Source organism: Candoia aspera, chromosome 13, assembly GCF_035149785.1.
Source record: "Candoia aspera isolate rCanAsp1 chromosome 13, rCanAsp1.hap2, whole genome shotgun sequence".
Taxonomy (NCBI): Eukaryota; Metazoa; Chordata; class Lepidosauria; order Squamata; family Boidae; genus Candoia; species Candoia aspera.
Window position 1 is genome coordinate 20779935 of NC_086165.1, and position 22227 is coordinate 20802161.

General features: G+C 46.4%; 2 protein-coding genes across 3 annotated transcripts in view; both read left to right on the plus strand.

Annotated features, from left to right (window-relative positions):
• MAP2K1 (mitogen-activated protein kinase kinase 1) overlaps positions 1-2436 on the plus strand; it is a 356791-nt gene extending 354355 nt beyond the window's left edge. Inside the window, exon 12 of the mRNA XM_063314351.1 lies at positions 2419-2436. The gene's annotated coding sequence lies outside the window, so the exon portion shown is untranslated. The remainder of the gene's footprint in view (positions 1-2418) is intronic.
• The window catches only part of SMAD3 (SMAD family member 3), a 62694-nt gene that overhangs the window by 31340 nt on the left and 9127 nt on the right, over positions 1-22227 (plus strand). For both annotated transcript variants that reach the window (XM_063314349.1, XM_063314350.1), the window contains exons 2-5: positions 19324-19517; positions 19632-19766; positions 20856-20930; positions 21988-22038. In XM_063314349.1, the coding sequence (XP_063170419.1) occupies positions 19324-19517; positions 19632-19766; positions 20856-20930; positions 21988-22038 (455 nt within the window). The remainder of the gene's footprint in view (positions 1-19323; positions 19518-19631; positions 19767-20855; positions 20931-21987; positions 22039-22227) is intronic.

The window sequence follows — 22227 nt, forward strand, 5'->3', positions numbered from 1 at the left end:
CTGAAGGTCTTTCACCCAAGTTCTAATCACATCTGAGCTTTCTTAGCTTTCTGAGTGCAGACAGAGTTGGCTAGGTGATCCCCTGAGGATAGACCACTTTTGGAACCTTCCAAAAAAAATATATTTTATTACACATAGATTTTCAGTTTCTCTTTAAAGGTCATTTCCCAGTTTCATTTAAATCCAGATGTCACTCACCCTATATTTTAGTAGGATGGGGGGAGGGTTATTTTTGTTGATCCTGAGTTTTAATGATAATTTTATGATCTACTGCTCAGAGTTGGTTGGTAGTATAGACTAGAACTTCTGTAAAATAAATGAATAAAGAGGTGGTTGGATTATTCTCTTCATAGCCTAGATGCTCAAAGCACTCTATCCATTGATTTCTTAAAATAAAGTCACTTCTATATATGTACAGTTTTCGAACTGCTAGGTTCGAATGCAAATGTGAGTAGATTAATAGGTACTGCTTGTTGGCAGATTGCTAGGAAAGCCTTTGGCCCAGGAGAGATCAGAAAAGTCACACACCAGGCATTTCTATAAAAATAATTTTATTTACAGAAAGCAAACATATTTACAGGCTCTCAGTGAGAGCTGCTTAACTCTATACATGCCTACACAGAAGGGAAACTGAAACTAAAACAAGTCCAGGCAAGTTCTTCGCCCCAGGTGCAAAAGTTAACATCCGAAAAGAGGACAATTAAATTCAACCTCTTCACCCAGGCAAAATGATTAGTTACCATAGTAACCTTAATCTGTAGTAGAAAACATATTAACACTCCCCTTTTTATACTACAGAATAAGATGCAAACCAATTTTGACAACTCTGTATGTCTTTCCATTCACATTATTTTAACATTATCTCCCCTTTGGTTTAACAGAAAGCTACCATCCTTCTTCCTGTGTATTTCCAAACCTAGGTTATTTGTTACAGTTCCACAGCTTTTTAATGTGAAATGGCTTTTCATGCAGGCTTCAAAATCAAGCCTTTGTTTTTCTGTTGGTGTGAACAGCAGCAAATCATCAACATAAATGCACAGATACATACAGCCTTGTTTGTCTTTCTTCATATATACACATGGATCTGCTTTTCCTTTTTCAAAACCAAAATTCTGCAGTTTTTCATCTAATTTTTGGTTCCAGGATCTAGCAGCTTGTTTTAACCCATAGACTGACTTCTGCAGTTCACAGACTAGATTCTCCCCTTTTTCATAGCCAGAGGGTTGCTGCATGTATAATTTGTGGCCTAAATCACCATAGAGAAATGCAGTTTGAATGTCATAGTGATGAACTGACATTCCTTTCAGTGCAGCAATTTTTAACAGTAATCTAATTGGTTCACCTTTAGTAACTGGTGCAAAAGTCTTGTCAAAGTCTAAATCTTTCCTTTGAGTGAACCCTTTTGCAGCTAACCTTGCTTTATATTTTTGGATTTTGCCATCAGCATCCCTTTTCAGTTTGAAAACCCACCTACAACCTAAACAGCGTTCATTTGGAGGTAGATTTACCAGTTTCCATGTTTTACTTTCTTTCAAGGATGCTAACTCCTGTTGCATGGCAGAATGCCAATTTTGTGCAATCTCAGGTGGTAAAGCATTCACTTGTTCTAAAGACTCAGGTTCTGTGAATATGTGAAAAGCCTTTACTGTTTCAGCCTGAAAACGTGATGGAGGAATGCCTTCATTACTTCTCTGAGATCTGCGAGGTAATACAGGGCTTAAATTTTGACTCCTATCACTTTCCTGAGAAGCGCCTGTCTCATCAGACAGATCTTCAGTTTGCTTTTCTGGTTTAATGTCCTCATCAGGCAAAAAATCACCATCAGCAAGTCCTTGCTGTTCTCTTGTGGTGGTCAGATCAACTGGAGAGCTAGAATTTAGTCTCCCCCAGTTTTGTTCAGCAAAAGAAGTGCTTTTGCTAATTATCAATTTCTCTCCCACTATGAACCTGTAGCTCCTCTGGCTTTGTTCATAGCCAACAAAGATGGCTTTCTTTGTTGTGGGGCCTCCTTTCCTTCTCTGTTGTTTTGGAATATGAACCCAAGCAGTGCTACCAAACACTCTAAGATGGTTTACCTTTGGTTTCACACCATAAAACAAATGGAATGGAGTGTCCTGAATCACAGAGTTATACAACCTGTTTTGTACATAACAGGCAGTAGATATTGCCTCTCCCCAATACTTAAAAGATAAATGTGAATCTTTAAACATGCATTCCATCACACTTTGCAAGTGTCATGTGCGCCGTTTCAATGTATTTGATGCATCGTAACGTTTCGCATGTCATTGATGGGATACGTGTTGCATTTGTCTAGGGAGGATGGGAACGAGTATATTTTGGCTTTGCTTTGGAATGTGTTTGTGTTATCTCCTGCGCTCAAGGTTACTTTCCCAGGCTAGCAACTCTGACGATTGCTAGCACCTGTGCCGGGCGGGGCTGTCATGAGGGAGGCGGGATACGTTTGAGGCAAGGGTTTAAGTTTGTATTTGGCGCGCTTTTGCTCATTCTCAGCTTTCTCTGTATTTGCTTTTAGTACTCTAATAAATCAGATTTCATTTAGCATCCTCTTGTGAGTCTGAGTATTTGGGGCTGGGGCAATCATTACATAAAGCTGAGAATCTCAGTTCCTAACTCCGCTGGCCCCTGTCCAAGGAAGACAAGCGTCTAACTTGTGAGGGAGAGAGCCCGCGATGACCGAGCCCGAAATCGTGATGATGGAGGAAGGGGAACCGGACTCGACCGTGAGGCCGTCCGGCCGACCGTCCCAAGGAGGGGAGCTGTCCGCCATCAGAGAGGAGGCGAGCTCCGGGTCGGAGAGCGAAGCCGGGGGGCTGAAAACGGCCCCGGAGACCACCGTGAATTCTCCGGGTGAGCTGCTCACCTGGGATGAGACCCGAGGAGATGCCACAGCAGCGGGGGGCCCCTCCTGGAGGCAGAGATAGCCTTTATCCCCCAACGTGGTGCAGGTGCAGCCAACGGAGGGCTCACCCACTCCGGATCGAATCAGAGTGCTGGAGTCGAAAATGGATTCGTTGGAGGCTATTCTGAAACAGCTGAGCTTGGATGTAACCTCGATGCGAGAGCTCCGGGAAGAATCCAGCCAGAGGCATTCAACCCCTTCCTCCCAGGGGCTGACCCCGGAACGGCGACGGGTGGTGCGGAGGCGCGAAGGGGACCAGTCGGTCCAGATGGAAATCGCAGCAGCGCCCGGGCGATCGCCCCGGGGCCCCGTGCCGCTCCGAGTCAGGGAAGCACCAGCCGCTGCAGCCCCGGTGGTGGGGCGCAGCCCGGCGGGAGGCGGTATGCGAGACTTCCCTGTCAAGTTTGATGGGGACCCGACCAAACTCTCGTTCTTCCTGACTAATGCGAAAGCTTATATGGAAGAATGGGGGGGGGGCTTTCCAATCGGAGAAGGCAAGAATCATCACCATTGCCACCAAACTGAAGGGGAGGGCGGCAGACTGGTATGTCCAGATGTGCCATTCGGAAGCGCCTGAACTGGAAAATCTCGAGGAGTTCCTCTGGGCGTTGAAGCAGCACTTCGAGGACCCCTTAGCAAAGGAGAGAGCAAAGCGAGCCCTGAAGGAACTCAAGCAGGGGTTCCGATCAGTGGCCGATTATGCTTTGGAGTTTAAAGCGCTAGCTGGGAAGGTGGATGACTGGTCCCAAGCAACCATTATCGAGCTCTTCAAAGATGGCCTGAATACCGAGGTGCTGCGCTGGTCCCTGGGGAGGGACGACCCATACACGCTGTATGAGTGGATCCTGCTAGCAGGAAGGGCTGAACATGCCCAAGAGGTCTTTGCCCAGCGGAAGACCGTCAAGTCGGGGCGGGAGATGAAGCCCAGCCGCACATCGACCACCGGGGGAAAACCGGGACAGCGACCCTGGGACGAGGAGCGTGAGAAGCGGTATGCCAAAGGATTGTGCCTGAGATGCGGTAAGGAGGGGCATCGAGTGGCAGCATGCCCGAAGGCAAAGGGGGAGGAACGGCCCGGAAAACCGCCGGCGAAGTCCCCTGCGTTGCCGAGGAAACAGAAAGCTGCGGTGGCTGAGACCGAGGGAGACGATGTGATGTTCTACGAAATTGAAGGGGAGACCGAAATCCCGCAACCGGCGGGAAACGCCAGCCACCTGCTCTAAAGGGCGCCGCTGGGCAGGTGGTAGAAGACGGGCGCGAGCCTCCAGCGGTGAGTGGCACTTACCGCATACTCATGGTGAAATTGAAATTGGGTTCACAAGTCAAGACGGTGGAAGTATGGGCCATGATTGATTCGGGGTGTTCCCGGTGTCTGATGCACCCCGACGTGGTGGCGGCTTTGGAGCTCCCCACTTTTCCCCTACAAAGACCCATCGCATTTACTCAATTGGATGGGTCCATGGCAGGGGGCAAACCGGTCACCCACTTTACAGGGCGGGTAGCCTTGCAACTGGGCAGTCACCAGGAAGGGTTGTCTTTTGTCGTGGCTCCCGTAGGGGGCCCATTGGTGGTGTTGGGGGTACCATGGTTGGTGCAGCAAAACCCCCAAATAAACTGGGTCTACCGGACCATCACATTTAGGGATGGGTTTTATCAAGCGGCAGAGGGGAAGGGTGCCCCAGAGGAGATGGTGGGGGTTGCGGCAACTGCGACTCCGCCTTACCCGGCCTCTCCTCTGGAGGGCTTGCCGGCCGAGTACAGGATGTTTGCTGATGTATTCGGTGAAAAGGAAGCTGACCAGTTGCCCCCCCATCGAAAGACGGACTGTGCCATAGAACTGCTGCCCAACACTCAATTGCCTAAACCAAAAATTTATTCCATGACGCAAAAGGAACTGACTTTGTTGAGGGAATTTGTGGACAAAAATTTGGCGCGCGGATTCATTGAGCCGGCGAATTCACCCGTGGGGGCGCCGGTTCTTTTCCGCCCAAAAAAGGATGGGACATTGAGACTTTGTACGGATTTCCGCGGATTAAATGCCGTCTCAATTTCCAACAAATATCCCTTGCCATTGATAAAGGACATGTTGTCACATCTGGCCAAAGGCAAGATTTTCTCTAAACTGGATTTAAGAGAAGCCTACTATCGTGTACGAATCAAGGAGGGTGATGAGTGGAAAACTGCATTCAATTGCCCGTTGGGAGCCTTCCAGTATAAGGTGTTGCCGTTTGGGTTGGCTGGGGCCCCTGGGGTATTTATGCAGTTAATCAATGAAGTTTTGCATGAACATCTGTTTAAAGGTGTACTGGTGTATTTGGATGATGTATTGATTTATACGGAAACCATGAAAGAGCATGTAGCTCTGGTAAAGAAAGTCTTGTGTAAACTCAGATCTGCTGAATTGTATGCAAAGCTATCCAAATGTGCCTTTCATCAGACCCAAATTGACTACTTGGGGTATAGGATTTCTGATAAAGGTATAGAAATGGACCCTGCCAAGGTACAGGCTATCATGGACTGGGAGAGTCCCCGTACCCGCAGGCAGCTTCAAAGTTTCTTGGGGTTCAGCAACTATTACAGATTATTCATAAGGGGGTTCGCTGAGATTGCCTTGCCCCTAACGGACCTGCTTCGAACGAAAGGGGTGGGAGATACTAGGCGAGTCAAGAATCCCGGAGCGTTGTTGAGGTGGACGCCTGCTTGTCAAACGGCGTTTGAGCGGCTGAAAGCAGCTTTCGTCAAAGAGCCCATTTTACAACACCCTGATCCTTCAAAGCCTTTTGTGGTACAGGCTGATGCCTCCGATTATTCTATTGGCGCATTGTTGATGCAAAAAGACGAGGCAGGATGCCTCAAGCCCTGTGCGTATTTATCCCGCAAGTTCTCCGAAACTGAGAGGCGTTGGCATGTTTGGGAAAAGGAGGCATTCGCAGTGAAAGCTGCATTAGAGGCTTGGCGGCATTTGTTGGAAGGGGCTAATCACCCCTTTGAGGTATGGACTGATCATAAAAACTTGGAGGCACTTAGTACCCCTCGAAAACTGAGCCCTAAACAGGTTCGTTGGGCTCAATTTTTCAATCGATTCAATTTTCAGTTCAAATTTATTCCAGGGAAAAAGAACTTCTTGGCTGATGCCTTGTCAAGGCAACCTCAAGACTCTGGGGCGGCGCCAGATGTGGTGAGCACCCTATGGTCGGCGCCCCAATTGGGCATGCAAGCTGTGACGCGTAGCCAAACGCGCGCGCAACAACCGCCCACCACAAGCGCTGCTCAGCCAAGCTCTTTGTCAATTCCCTCCCAATTGCAACAAAAGTTTTTAAAAGAATTAAAAACGGATACTTGGTTGCTTGCGAATAAAGACAATGTTACTTTTGACAGAGGCTTCGCTTGGAAGTCCGACCGCCTCTACGTTCCTGAAAGTCTCCGAAAAGACGTGTTAACACGTTCACATGATGACAAACTCGCGGGTCACTTCGGGTTTGTAAAAACCTTGCACCTCGTTCGGAGGCAATTCTGGTGGCCCACATTACGTAAAGATGTCAAAGACTACATTGCTTCCTGCACTGTTTGTGCAATGTCCAAACGCAAGGTGGGCAAGCCCCAGGGGCTGTTGCAGCCGGTAGCAGCCCCCTCTTCCCCTTGGGAAGAAATCTCCATGGATTTTATTGTAGAGCTACCACCCAGCCAACGCAAAACGGTCATTTGGGTGGTCAAGGATTACTTCTCCAAGCAAGCCCACTTTATTCCCTGCGTGTCCATTCCGTCAGCGCGTCAATTAGCCCGCCTATTCCTTGTACACGTGTACAGGCTACACGGATGTCCCTCCCGCTTGATTTCTGACAGAGGTACACAATTTACCTCTCAGTTTTGGCGGGCGTTTCTCAAGCTGTTAGGCACGAAACAAGCCCTCTCCACGGCTTGGCATCCTCAAACGGACGGGGCCACTGAGGCGGTTAACTCCACTCTAGAGCAGTACCTGCGCGCTTTTGTGAATTATCAGCAGGACAATTGGGTAGACCTTCTACCATTTGCTGAAGTGGCTTACAACAATGCAGTGCATCAAAGCACTGGACAGACCCCGTTTCGGGTGGCTCTGGGTAAAGACTTTGTCCCTATCACTGATCTCCCACAACCTCCTGCAGGTGCGGTCACTACAGATGATTGGTCAACGCAACTGGCTGACTCTTGGCCAATGATTCAAAATGCATTGGCTGATGCTCAAGCGGATTATAAATTGTATGCTGATCGGAAGCGGGCCCCCCAACCTGCATTCCAAGTTGGGGACTCAGTCTACCTTTCTACCAAGTTTATCAAGTCATCACAACCTTCCAAGAAACTTGCACCTAAGTTTGTGGGTCCTTTCCCAATTGTAGCTCAGATCAACCCTGTGACTTTTAAACTTGATTTGCCTCATAACCTGAAACGCTTACATCCTGTTTTTCATTGCAGCTTACTCAAACCGACTATTCCTTCTGATCGCTGGCATCGGCAACCTCCACCTCCCACCCCCATCATGATTGATGGTCAGCAACACTTTGAAGTTAAAGAAATTTTGGACTCTAGACGCCTTCGCAATACTTTGCAATATTTAGTTCGTTGGAAGCATTTCCCTCATCCTGAGTGGGTCGCTGCATCAGATGTGGCTTCCCCGGTTCTAGTGGCCCGTTTCCACTCCGCTTATCCCTCGAAACCAGGTCCCTAGAGGTATTTTTGGAGGGCGGTATGTCATGTGCGCCGTTTCAATGTATTTGATGCATCGTAACGTTTCGCATGTCATTGATGGGATACGTGTTGCATTTGTCTAGGGAGGATGGGAACGAGTATATTTTGGCTTTGCTTTGGAATGTGTTTGTGTTATCTCCTGCGCTCAAGGTTACTTTCCCAGGCTAGCAACTCTGACGATTGCTAGCACCTGTGCCGGGCGGGGCTGTCATGAGGGAGGCGGGATACGTTTGAGGCAAGGGTTTAAGTTTGTATTTGGCGCGCTTTTGCTCATTCTCAGCTTTCTCTGTATTTGCTTTTAGTACTCTAATAAATCAGATTTCATTTAGCATCCTCTTGTGAGTCTGAGTATTTGGGGCTGGGGCAATCATTACAGCAAGGTTCTGCCCTTTCTTTCAGCAACACCATTTTGCTGAGGGGTGTGAGGGTTAGAAAGAATTTGTTCTATCCCCTTTTCAGCTAAGAACCTTTTGAATTTGTGAGAAAGGTACTCTCCTCCTCTATCACATTGGAGTGCAGATACAGGCCTAGGGAATTTTCCATTTGCCCATGTCACACTTCTTCTAAATTTCTCAAATGCCTCATCTTTATGTTTTAAGATGTAGATAAATGTGTATCTTGAGAAATCATCAATGATGGTCATTGCATACCTTGCTTGTCCAAGACTTGGAGCAAAAGGACCAATAATATCAGAGTGTACAATTTCCAAAGGTCTAGTTGTAACTCTGTCACTGTGCTTACTCACAGGAGCTTTTAGTGTTTTGCATTCTTTGCAAACTACACAATCTAAATATTTGTCACAGGGTTTTATCTTTAGGTCAGCACTCAGCTGTGGCATTTGTGCTATATACTTGAAATTAGCATGACCAAATCTGTGCATCAGGTGTACACATTAGTCATGATATGGCGTGTTGCCAACTGCAGCCTTGCAGCTTGGCTTCCTTGCATTTTTCACAATGTACAAGGAGTCTTTTAATATACCAGTAGCACACAATTTCCCATTTTTACGTATCTCACAACCATTTTTCTTAAATGTTATGACATACCCTGTTGCAGCCAATTGTGCCACAGATAAAAGGTTTGATTGTAGATTTGGCACATACAACACACCTTTTACAGTTTCTCCCAAGCAGGATAAATACAAGTCACCTTGTCCCATAATTTTGGTCACAGACCCATCAGCCAAAGATACACTTTGTCTTTCAGTTTTAGATAGTGACACAAAAGAGCTTTTACAATTACATAAATGACAATTGGCCCCAGAATCTAACACCCATACATCAGAATTACCCTTCTCAGCAACTGTGCAATTTGGGTTGTCTGAAGAGCCTTCTTCTGTGTTGTCCTTGTGTTCTTCTTCTCTGTCTTTCTACTCTTGGGTCTCAAGGCACAGCCTTTCTGCAAATGTCCAGCTGAACCACAAGTGAAGCATCGCTGGCTGGCTAGCACTGTGGCCTCAGCTTCCTTTCCCTTCTTTTCCCTCATTTTCTGGTCTTGCAGCTTTCCAGAAGAGATGGGGGGGATCTTTCCTCTCTCTTCTCCCATTCAGCGAGTAAGCGCTGTGTAACATACGATGGGGTGAGGTCTGCTTCAGGCATAGCCTCCAGGGTACAAATCAGCGTGTCCCACGTTTCATTCAGTGAGGACAGGAGGATATATGATTTTGTGAGAGGTGTAAATTCCATTCCTCTCTCCTGCAACTCAACAAACAGCTGCTGAATATGATGCAGGTGCTCAGGAAGGCTATCTCCTTCTGCAAGGTAGGCTTTGTACAGCTTTTTTGTCAGGGTAACTTTACTCCCTGCTGTTGCCTTTACATACAAGTCTCTCAAAGCTTTGCTTTGCAGACTGCATACCTCACACGTGGACTAGCTGATTGTCCTCAACTCCCAAGATAATGGTGGCTCTAGCCCGCTCATCCTGTCTCAGCCATTCAGCACTGGGATTTGGGGGGGTTTGTTCACCAATTGGCAGCCAAAGATTCTCTCTGTGAAGATACATCTCCATCTTCAGGGCCCAATTCAAATAGTTGGTCTCTGATAGGCGCTCCAGAGGCATTACTGAGGGCTGGGAGGTAGCCATGGCTTCTTCCTTCTTTTGCAAGTCACCTCAGCTGGCTTCTTTGTCCTGTAGACTGGCAGTTGCTGGAAAATCTCCAGGTGGCTCCAAAGAAAATCTTCACAGGTCTTTGCTACCTGCCTTTAAATTGTGCATGAGGTGTGGAGCTGATCTCTCTATTCTTTCTGGGTTTTACTGGGCTGCTTACTGGGCCCATAACCTGTTGGCAGATTGCTAGGAAAGCCTTTGGCCCAGGATTGATCAGAAAAGTCACACACCAGGCATTTCTATAAAAATAATTTTATTTACAGAAAGCAAACATATTTACAGGCTCTCAGTGAGAGCTGCTTAACTCTCTACATGCCTACACAGAAGGGAAACTGAAACTAAAACAAGTCCAGGCAAATTCTTCCCCCCAGGTGCAAAAATTAACAACCAAAAAGAGGACAATTAAATTCAACCTCTTCACCCAGCCAAAATGATTAGTTACCATAGTAACCTTAATCTGTAGTAGAAAACATATTAACACCGCTTCAGCAGGCAGGTAACGGCGTTTCATTTAGTCATGCCGGCCACATGACCACGGAAGTGTCTACGGACAAACGCCGGCTCTTTGGCTTTGAAACGGAGATGAGCATCGCCCCCTAGAGTTGGACACGGCTGGACTTCATGTCAAGGGAAACCTTTACCTTTATCTTATATATGTACAGTATGTTATGATGGACATGTGTCTTATGATATATATGATAATAAAGAAAGCCTGTTTCTTCCCCAAATTTTGCCAGATGGGCAACATCTGCCATGTGGTTGTGTTATGAGGGTAACATCCATCTCAATCACACACTGGAAGCTGTTTCACCAGAGATTGGCAATATCTGCTACATTTCTCAGAGGGTTTTTGATCTTAGATTTATTCAAAGCTATGATCCTCACACTTGACCTTTATTAAGCCCTACTTGGATGGTTGAGCACAGAAGGATTCTTTGTTTTGGTACCTGTATCTACCTGGAGCCCCTGTCCCAAACCATTTACTTTAAGAAACATCCAGTGGAGTATCCCATCTTTGAATACATAGATGGCCACTCTAAATACCTCAGTTTCAAGTAAGTAATCATTTTTTCTTGTCTGGTGAACTTCTCTGTTACGGCGCTTGCAAGTAAACTTGATAAAGCCCAGAAGGAGCACGATGGTTGGGGATGAGAAATACTGGAACAAGGGCAGCAGATGACAGAGAACTGAAGAAGTTCCACCAATTCAGCTTCGGGCCATAGCAAATCCTGGCTTGTCTCCTTGCACTTACTTCCAAATCTGAGGGTCTTTCACCCATTGCCAAGGGTTGGGACTGTAATTTAGCTCATATTCCCCAACCTCAGTGACCTCAGGACTATCTATTGGGCTAAATCTTTCCTCTGAGCCATGAGTTGGAAACCAAGATGGCGGTTCTGTTGTGGCCAGCAATTCTAAAAGAAAGTATTGCCTGATTTAAAATCAGCTTAGAGTTTGATGGATTGGGCTTGGGATGGATGCCCATCATTGTCTGGAGAGGATGCTAGAACCTACTGATGTTGTTCTAAAACTGCAAAAGTCCTGGAAGTTTAAGGTGCTACTGAATATTCATACATACATAAAATTAAAAATAGCGTGCTTGACAACAGCTGTTTCTACTCGGTTGAGTAGAAGGGGTTGGTGATCTAATTTTCCTCTGAGTCTTCTGTATAAGCATAACTCTTGGGAAACCACAGTGAAATTCCTGCGCTATGGAAGATTGCCCAACAGCGTAAGCTTGGAAGGGATGGCAGAGGGTTTCACTGAACCTCAGGTTTTCGTGAAAGCTTCCTCCACACAGTCAGCTGGGTAAGTAGGTGGGCAGAATAGGGAAGGAGGGAGGTTGTGTATCCCAACTGGCTGACTCAGAGGGAGAGTTGGTGGGAGCATTCATAGCATCTGATAAAAACATCAGAATGCCATGTTGGATCCAAGCATTGTTATAGTCTACCAAGCATTTATGTAGTACCATCTACATAACTTTATGGATCCTGTCAGGCGTTTAAATCTAGAATGGGTCTGTCTTTCTGCCTGGTACAAAAACATTTGGGGGTGCCTGTGTTGAATCCTTTGCAGCATTTTTCAGTGACACATAATGTTAATAGAGACGTATTTTGGTATCATCTGCTGGAAAACCGGAAGAACCTTTTGTGTAGCCTGTCTGGAAATGACTGCTATGCCAGCTGTGTATTCTCTGTTCTTTAGACCAGAGACGGGGTTGTGGGCCTCCAGCTTTTTCTGAGCCACCATTCCCAGCGCTCTATGCATACCATTGGCCATCTTGCGGGGACAACAGGTTCCCTGAATGTCCTTCTCAGGAACTGGAGCACAGTCGATAAGGAGATGGTCAGTGTGTGCGGGTGTGAGCAGTTGGATTCGAAAAGACATGGTTGCTGGCCTTTTTCCATCTTGGAAGGTTTGGAAATGAAGCTGAACCTTAGCAGTCTGCTAGTGTAGATCAGAATAGTTTCTGATTCCATGGCATGTGGAACAAGTTGTGCTGGCACAGACAGCAAGGGGATCTGTTTCAAGTCAGCATGTGGAAGCTGCAAGGTTGGCCTCTGGCAGCCATGAGTGTTTATATCAGTGGTACCACACCTTAGCTGATCTCCACGTGTCCTCCTCTTGCAGAAGTGTACTTGCTTCACCTTCACGAAATATACTGTTGGCTACCTCTAGTACAAGTTTTAGGAGAGGTAGGTGTGGATGATGCTGACACGTTAGATACCCTGTAGTAATACACAGCAGGGGGTTCATACTGGGTGCAGGCTTCTTTGCGAGATTGCCTTTGCAGTGTTGCGTTTTAGCACCAGCCAGGCCCCATCCCATGAAAGTCTGAAAGGCTGAGCAGTGTGTGCTTGGCTACCTGACTTGTATGATACCAGTTCTAAATCTGAAGGCTTGGGGTTTTCTTCCTGGCAGACGGGATGTGGGTAAAGTGGTTATCTTAATTCCAGGCCAGGTTGAGAGCCAATTAATTGGGTGTTTTTCCAGTGGGGTGTCTGGAGCTGTGCGAAGGCAGGATAAAATATGTCTGAGCCTACAAGATGCCTCATGGTGAAGCCAAGAACAGGATGGTCTGCAAATAGCAGAAACTGGGACAGCTGAGTCGAGAAAAACAGCAAGACGTGTGGGCTGTTTGTGGAACACTTGTGCGTGTCTGTTTGGTTTGATTCTGTGATTTAAAAAAAGAACGGCAAGTTGGATGTCCTTTCCCATGAAGCAGACGGTTGATGGTGCAGGCTCTAAGCAGACGCACTGCTGTGGGGTGGGGTGGGGATGCAGTTAGTCACAGGACCCTGTGTGTGGAGTTCGGAGGAAGGGGGCGATGTGTCTTTCCTTCATCACCTCCTCCAAGCAACAGGTGCGCCTGTCCCACCCACCATATTGGGGTGCAGGGCAGGAACAGTGAAGATGAATGAAAACAACGCTTTCATGTTCTGAAGCCACTGACTTCGGGATCATTCCGTGGATATTGCGGGATGAAATGCAGGGATGAACAAGCCATCATGGATTCATCATAGTTGGGGATGCCTTGAAATGCTTCCAGGGAGGTTTGGATCTCTGTAACCCCCTGACATCGTCTGCGTTCCAGAGCTGAGCCGGTGTATCTCTGCCTTCGCTGCAGTGTATTTGCAAGCACAGTATGGATTTATTTATTTTACAGGATTTTTATATCAATCCAATCCAGAGACTTGGCCTGGCATTCTGGCCCCGCATGCCTGTTCATCCGCCCTGTTCAGGTTAATGGTTGTAATTCAAACTTTGTGGTTACTTAAATCCTAAATCTCTAGCAATTAGCCAAACCTGGGAGCAGCCTGATCCTAGGAGATCCCAGGGTGACCTGCTTGTACCAGCTGGCCTGGGATCCTTCCTTATCCCAATGCGATTACCAGGGGTTAGCTGCCCTCCCTACCAGCTAAGCTGCAACTTCTTTTTATCGTACCATTTCTTGCCATTTTACCATCTTTGCCTCCTCATGTGAAGCCACCAGCATCTGTTGTGGACTGAGAGGATTGCTGTCAAAACTCCCCCACTTGTCTTCCCTTCACCCCAATAAAACTTACTTGGGACATTAAGAGAACCTTGGCATGGCATGGGTTTATGCTGTCTGATATGAGAGATTTCAGATTCATACCTAATTGAATCTGGCATTGGCAGTGTACATAAATACAAGATTCTAACCCCAGCCAATACCCTTCAGAACCCATTCCACAACTGAGTCAATTTATGCTCATTTACAGGTAGTCCTCACTTAACGACCACAATTGGGACCAGAATTTCAGTTGCTAAGCAAAGTGGTCATTAAGCAAATCCAACATGATTTTACAACCTTTTTTGCAGTGGGTGTTAAGTGAATCACCGTGGCCATTAAGTGAACCACGTGGTGGTTCAACAAACTGCAGTTCCCCATTGATTTTGCTTGCCAGAAGCCAGCCAGGAAAGTAGCAAATGGTGATCATGTGACCACAGAATGCTGCAGTGGTCATAAATGTGAACTGGTTGCCAAGCACCCAAACCATGATCATGTGACCATGGGGATGCTACAATGGTCATAAGCGTGAGGACCGATCATAAGACGTTTTTTCCAGCACCGTCGTAAGTCTGAACCATCACTAAATGAATGGTTGTTAAGTGAGGACTGCTTGTAGGCCTGCCACTGCCAGTGAGATCTGCAGATAAAACATCTTTGCAAGTTGAAGCCTTCCAAAATAACTTGGAGCTGCCCAGGAAGAGTGTGTGGCAGCCTCCATTAATTGGGAAGGTGATGTGGAAGGACCCCACGACCCAGGTGATTCCACCCCCATCCCCCCACCCCACCCCCCGCAATGGCCTCCAAAGATATATTCTCAACAAGACAACAATATGGGAGAATATAATTTTTAAAATTACAATCCTTCCTATGTGCTCTCCCGTCTGCTAAGAGCCTGTTTTTTCACTGTCCTGTGAACATCATTGTGTTGGTCAGCTCTGCTTGCAGATTCCAGCGGCTTCTTAAAAACAGCGCCTCATTCCCAGCTTGGGTCTTCGTGGAAAAGAACAGGTGACTTCTGCCTTTTCTGCCCCAAGGTCTCCTCTTCTCTTGGATTTTTCTGCCTTCTCTACAAAACTTCCCACCTGGGCTTTGTTGCCGAGTGGAAGGTCTAGAACGCAGCCGATCGTCCCGTGCTGGGTATCATTTGAGATGGTTTGTTGACAGAGGGGGCTGAAAATAAGATTGCTTTTATAAATCCTTCTACCGTTCTGGAAAACTGGGATTCTGGGAGTGCGCAAATAATCCTTTTTTCTGCGTCATGTAAGAGATTGCCTCTCGCAGGGAAGGGCCTTGTTAAGATCTTCACCCTTGCCACCTTTTCCGTCACTGGAGGTGCGCTTTCTCTCTTTCTCTGGGTGGTGAGTCATAATTGAGGAAGCTGGAGCCACAAAACGCACTCGCTTGTCTTTTCCGCTGTCCTTTTAACCTTTTCTTTTCGCTCTCCTCCAAAAACGCCTGATTTCGGGAGGCAAAACCCCTCCATCCCTCCCTTTTGGATGCTCCAGAGGGCTGTTTGGCTAAATGGAGAGCGAGTCTTTGGGTCATCAGGTGCATCTGCAGAAAGTTTGCGATGAGGCACGTGGTCGATGTGCAGGAAATTATTCATCCCACACTCCCTTATTAGCGAAAACTGGTCGCTGGACAAATGCCAACCGAACTGGTTTAGTGCTGCAATAAAGTGCTTTTATGGAGGAAATGGAAAACGGTCGTGTTTTGTTGTTTTATGGGGGAGTTTAGTCTTACTTCCCTCCTCCCTTGTAAGTGCTTTTCCATGGTTTTGAAAAAAATGTGACAAACAGAAGGCCTCTTGGGAGAAAAATTGGGGGAAACGTCGTGGGCCTAGCCCTAATTTCAAGGCTGTCCATGGTTACTAGTCTGTCTGCTCACCTACGCCTCTAGTTGGTGTGTAGCACATGAATAGTCAATTCCTTCCTTGCTCACTGGTGATCAGCAAATAAAACGCCTCTCCAAATGCAGGTTTTTGATAAGAAGTCAGGAATTCCTACAGATTGATGACCTGCTAAAGAACCAGGAGTAGGAACCCAGAGCAAAAGGTACAGTCTCTGAAAAGAAGACAGGGTCATTGCAATCTTTGTTAGAAGCTGTTGGATCTGATCCCTGCACAGCCAAGAGTGGCTTTTGACATTCATGCTGCTTTGTTTGATTGCTTTTTTATGATTTCTGCTCTTTGTTGAACTGTTTTCAAGGAACTTGTTTTGATTGTTATGGTAACTTTTGGTCTGTGGCTATACAGCAAATAAATACACGGGCCATTTTCAAAGCGGAATGGGGTTGTCAAGGAATTGGTACTGCAAACAATACTTTTGCGTGTGTTTATAAACATTCTGGAGTAACTGAAGAGCAGCGAGATGGCCAAGTTCGCTGATGATACCAAATTGTTTGGTGCAATGAAACCAAAAACAGTTTGCAGAGAGCTTTAAGAGAATTGCTCCAGACCTGAGCAAATGGATCTCAAGATGGCAAAGGCAGTTCAGTGTAAACAATTCAAAGGAGGCATAAAACCTGATTTAAGCTAGCAGGGACTGTTCAGGAAGTGAAAATGTCGACTCAGGAGTGTAGCTGCTGTAAAAAGACAAATTTCATACGTGGATTCATTCAGAATGGAAATGAAAATATTCAACATAATAATGGCTTTATAGAAGTCCACGGTGAGAGGCCACAGTTGGCATACTGTGTTCAGCACTGGTGACCACAGTCACCTGAAAAGGGACGTTGTAATGCTGGGAACGGTGTATAAAAGAGCAACCAAAACTATTAGGAATGTAAGGCAGCTCCGGTAAGACTGCAGTGTTTGGGGCTTTCTAGCTTAGGCTAAAGGAAGCTAAGAGGTCTGTAAAGGCACGCATTGTACGGAAAAGGTGGACTGAGGGATGTTTTTCTCCATCTCTCAGAACATAACTTGGTTTGCCCATTAAACAAAATCCAGGAAGATTCAGAACCGATAAACCTAGCACAGGATGAAATGTGGAATTCACCTCCTTTAGAGGTGAAGGTAAAATTTAGACAGCTTTAAAGGGCAAATGGACCTGGTCATGCAGGATCAGTAGCGACTCATCTTCATGTCTGTTTACTAGCTCCTGAATCATGCAGATCTTGACAGCGGAAGTGGCCAGTGGCTCTCCAGTCCCACACTTGGCAAGACGTGAAATGTATCTGGTTGGCCAGTGTGTGGGACAGAAAGATGGGCCCCCACCTGATCCAGTTTGGGGCTCTGTTGACATTTTTGCCCTGACCTACCGATAAGCCTCATGAAGACTACATCTGGGGGCTCCGCTCAGACAAACTGGATGAAATCTTCCTGCGAGCTTTCAGCATTATCTTTAGTCCTGCAGACCAGTGGGATGCTGTGAGCAGGGAGGCTGAAGGAGGCTTTCAGGCCTTTCCTGAGGCAGTGACCCTCCCTCTCCACTGAGTTACGCGGCTTCGTCTGGAAGCATGGATGCCAAATTTTGTTTCATAACAAGGTGGAAGATCTCCCCCAGACCCAGGAGTGCTGTTCCGTTTGCAATAAGAACAGTTTCTTAAATTAAAAATGATGTCACTTCAGCAAAACCGGACTATTTTTTTTTTTAAAGAGCCACTACAGGAAGAAGTGCTGGCCTGGGTCATTCAGCTTTTACTGAACCCTACAGTACTTACTTGGTTCTCTCTCCCCTGGTTGGTAACAGGACTCTAGGGCAGCCCCCTGTCTGCCAGGTTGTGTTCCTTGGAGAATTAGCATCCTCTGGTTCCCCTGCCTTATTTTGCTTTGCTTCAGAGAGAGCTAGGAACTACATCCAGCATTAAAACTCCATCTTCTGACCATCAGACACCCAGGTGAGATGCCTCACCTTGCAGACTTAGAATACTACAGAATTGGAGTCTCTTGGATCAAGAAGCTGTAAGTTGATGAAGCTGTATCATCCAGCTGCAAGTTGATGAAGCTGTATCATAAAATAACCTGAGGCCAAGAATTATGCTCAAGACGCTGCCTGGTTGGCTTGGAATTCTCTCTGTGGAAGCTCGTGGACCCTTGTTACCCAGTTTGCCCCCAACGATACCCCTCTCTCCCCCATATGTATTTCTTTCATGATCCAGTCCATGCTGCTTGAAGAGCAAGCCACTATAGCCACACAGGCTCCATCTTGCTCAGTGCATGGCAGGAAGGCCTTTTTTTTCCAGATCTCTAGTTGTGTGTTGTGTTTAGCCTAGACATAACACATGGAGAGGGGGACATTTGTGTGGTTTGCTTTTAGCTTCTGGGAGGAACATCACTTTTTGCCACAGGAAGCAGTGTTGCTGATGCTGGACCACAATGGTCTTCTGCATCCTTTCCTGAGAGTGAAACAGGGGAGTTGCCAGTCAACCACCAGCATGGGAAAGCATCCCAGTTGGCATCTCTTCCACCCCAAATGCAGAGTCGGTGAGCCAGAGAGGCTACTTAAGTGGTAGGTAAGGAAATAGTGAAGTAGGAGGTGGGGCTATTGGGTTCTGTTGTAGTTGGCACTGGCTTCAAGGCCCATGGCTGACTTTTGGAGGCCATGCTGGCACCTGGCACTGGCAGTTCTGATCAACAAAGAAGGGAAAGCAGAAGGAAGGAAGCCATCTTGCCTAGCCCTGCTTGGGCATCCTGTCCTCCACAGAGGTTTCCAGGCTAGCAACTTCTGGGAGTTTGTGTACAACACGCTGCATTGGGGTTGTGTGACAAAATATATGAATGAGTAGAAGTACAAGTTAGGGAGGTTTTGATCTCTGGAAAAAAACCCACAGTTGTTAACAATGTAAACACGATGCTGAACGAGAGTCCAAAAATACAGATTTTGACAATTTATGAAGAGCTTTGGCTTTTTTGGATCATCTCAGAGAATCACCCTGTGCAAGTATAAAGAAAGCAAGACTCCAGTGTCAACAAAATTCAAGAGACATGTTCTTTGCTGATTTTTTGAAGCATCTTTATATTGTAAAAAGCCCAGATTTAATAACCTGTTAGAGGACTGAGCTGTTGTATATTAATACTGTATGGATATTTTTGTTAAGCTTTAGTTTACTTTTATCACTATTAGATGTTGCTGTAGTTTGTTTGCATCTTCCTGTGAATTGTTTTAGTTTTATTTGCTAAATTCACTAATAAAGAACAAATCGACAATACATAAAGATGCTGTATCTGTGGGGTGGGGGGAAAGATATCTCAAATAAACCTCAGTCAACTGCGCTGTAGGCTTGGTTGTGGTTAGGTTGTTCCTTGAGAATAAGATCACAGAAGATCATAAGATCTTAGTCTTTTCTTGCAAGCAGTCCCCCAGCCCCGGTGCATTTCTAGGTCTGGTCCATCTGGAGTTCCAGTAAACAACTGGCTGACTTGCTTTGGAGTATCAGCTTCTGAAAATATTTTAGGAATACTTTTAATAATGGTAATTATTTTAATATTTGTTGTTTTATTTCTTTAATCTTAATTTTTTATGGTTTACCACAATCCTCCATGGCAAACGAAGACCCCTAGCCAAGTCTTGTCTTCAGTAGTATCTTTTCTCTCCAAATTCAGGTCGCTGGACGGTCGGCTGCAGGTTTCCCATCGAAAGGGTCTCCCACATGTCATCTATTGCCGGCTCTGGCGGTGGCCGGATCTTCACAGCCACCATGAACTGCGCGCCATGGAAATGTGTGAATACGCATTCAACATGAAGAAGGATGAAGTCTGTGTGAATCCATATCACTACCAGAGAGTGGAAACGCCAGGTAGGGCAAGCCCAGGTGTGTCTTGGGGAGGGGCGAGAGCGTAGGGGTCTCACTGTCAGAAACCCGGAAGCATAAAGGTGGGCTGCATTTGTGACCAGTTGCTTTTATCCTCAGTATTACCTCCAGTGTTGGTACCACGACATGCGGAAATTCCAGCCGAGTTCCCTCCTCTCGACGATTACAGCCATTCCATTCCCGAGAACACAAATTTCCCAGCTGGCATTGAACCTCAGAGCAACTACATTCCAGGTATGGCATCCCTAGGAGGAAGAGAGAGTGGGAAGGGGCTTCCTTTCAGGCCCCAGGAACTAACTAACTAACTTACTTATTTACTCATGCCTTTATTATTTTTATAAATACCTCAAGGCAGCTAACATACCTATTACTCCTTCCTCCTCCTATTTTCCCCCCAACAACAACCCTGTAAGGTAGTTGGGCTGAGAGAGAGGGACTGGCCCAAGGTCACCCAGCTGGCTTTCATGCCTCAGGCAGGACTAGAACTCACAGCCTCCTGGTTTCTAGCCAGTTGCCTTAACCACTAGACCAAACTGGCTCTCTTATCTTCACTTTGGCACTGAGGGGTTCAGGTCTTCTGACGTGTAGCACACAAAGAAGGAAAACGGCATCTCTCTCTCTCTCTCTCTCTCTGCTGTGTTGTCCCATTGAGTACAGGTGTGTAGGGGAGGATGCCTTTGAAAAATATCAAGAGACCATCCTCCCTTCCGATGTACGTCCTACTCCAGGACCTTTCTCTGGCTACCAGCACCTCCAGGTTCCGTTTCTGTCCAGCCCTGATCCTTGGATATACCACATCTGTTAGAAAGAAGTGTTGGCTGCTTATTTCCCAACCAGGCTGTAAGAAAGAATTGGATTATAAAGTCCTCCCCCTCCTTTTTTTAAAGATTTGTAAAGACAAAGCCTTAAACCTTGGAGTTTGATCAGAATCATTGAGCCATTTGTGCTCGCATCTGGATCATTCCTCCTCTGCTGGATCTCTCCAGCTGTTATGTTTTGCAGGAAAGGACACGTCCCACCTAAGAGAAGGTCTTCTCCTGCATGATCCCAAGCTGCAGAGTCTCCCTGGAGCTCTAGTGACCTCCACTCTCTGCTCCTCTTAGAAAAGCAGCCAAGATGTGTCTCTCTTGCCAGGCTTTTAACAATTCATTAACATTTTCATTGGTTTTGAGTCAGGCTTTCAACTTGGTATTTGGATTTTTGCTGGCCACCTTGGGGCCTTGATTGAACAGAAAAGCAGACTGGAAGTCTGATAAATAGGTCAGTGCTCTTGAGAATTGCATGGCTTTTGTAAAGCTGTTTTAATTTTCCTCCCCCCTTCAGAGACACCGCCTCCTGGATATCTGAGCGAGGATGGAGAAACCAGTGACCATCAGATGAACCACAGTTTGGATGCAGGTAAATCACAGCCAAAATGATCTAGTGGCATTAAAGCAACTGTCCTCTTCTCTAACAACTGATCTCTGGCCAGGTCTTGGAAACTCATCCCACCACTGGGAACATTCCTTCCTCCTCCCTCTTCCCTGTCTCTGTGATCTTGCCTCCTCCCACCACCCTTTCCCCCCTTGGTCTGGATAATCCTCTCCTTCTGTGCCCAGCGGCTACAAGGGAAGCAGCAGACCTGGGTGAAACACCAGCTGAGCAGGGAGGAGTTAGGAGTTGCACATCGAGCAGGTTTAATGGGCTTCTTAGCTAGGCAGTGGGCAACTCTTCAATGGCCAGAGCAGCACTTTCTAAAGAAGGGTGTTGGCCTGTGAGAGCCGCAGGGTGGGGTGCGCCAGATGCAGCTGATGTCTGGGGAGAACAGCATTGTACTGTTGATACAAGCCATGAAACCTGACAATTGTGTCTAAAATAACTATTAATAATCAAGAAGAGACTGAATGGGCATTTAAAGCCCTGTTCTTCCTCTTTCCCTGTTTTGTTTCATCTTTGTCAACTGCAATTCTCCAGAATGAAATGGAGACGTCTGTAAGATAAATAGACAAAATTTACAGTGAAAAAGCTACTCCTTGAATTTGTTTAGCCAATGGCAAAATGAACCTTATTAAGGGGAACAGTGAAAGTTGTTCTACCCTGCTGCAAGGCTACGTTGGAGAAGACAGTGAAGGTCTGGTTTCTGCAACGTTCACCCAAACTAGTGAAATCTGGACTGAGGGAAGCAACAGCATTTCAGATCACTTTTTAGACTCTAGAACGAAACAGAATTTCCTTGAGGAAGTGTTGTGGAGGGTAGTAAGACCTGCACTTGAACCTAAGCCAAGCTGTCATTGTCTGAAGTCGTACATTGCACCAAAACACGAGGTTTGACTTTGGCTTAGCATGTGAACACAGTTCCTGTGATTTATTCAACAGATCACAGTTATGCAAACTCTGGATGAATGCAGTGTGTGATCCCAATCATATTCTGTCTCAGAGCTACTAATCATCATTGTATTTCCTTCTGCCTTGCCAGGTTCTCCAAATTTATCTCCAAATCCGATGTCCCCTGCACACAATAATCTGGGTAAGTGCGGTACTACGTGGAGCTCTTTGAGTGTGGTGTTCAAGTGATATATCCTACGTGGGAAGCCTAGGAGGGGAAGGCAAGAGAGAACAAGGAGGCTACAGAACTGTGACTTCAACAAGGAACCATTGTGAAAAGACTCTGCCCTTGCTCAACATTCAGCATTCTCATTCCACTTTCACTACCAGT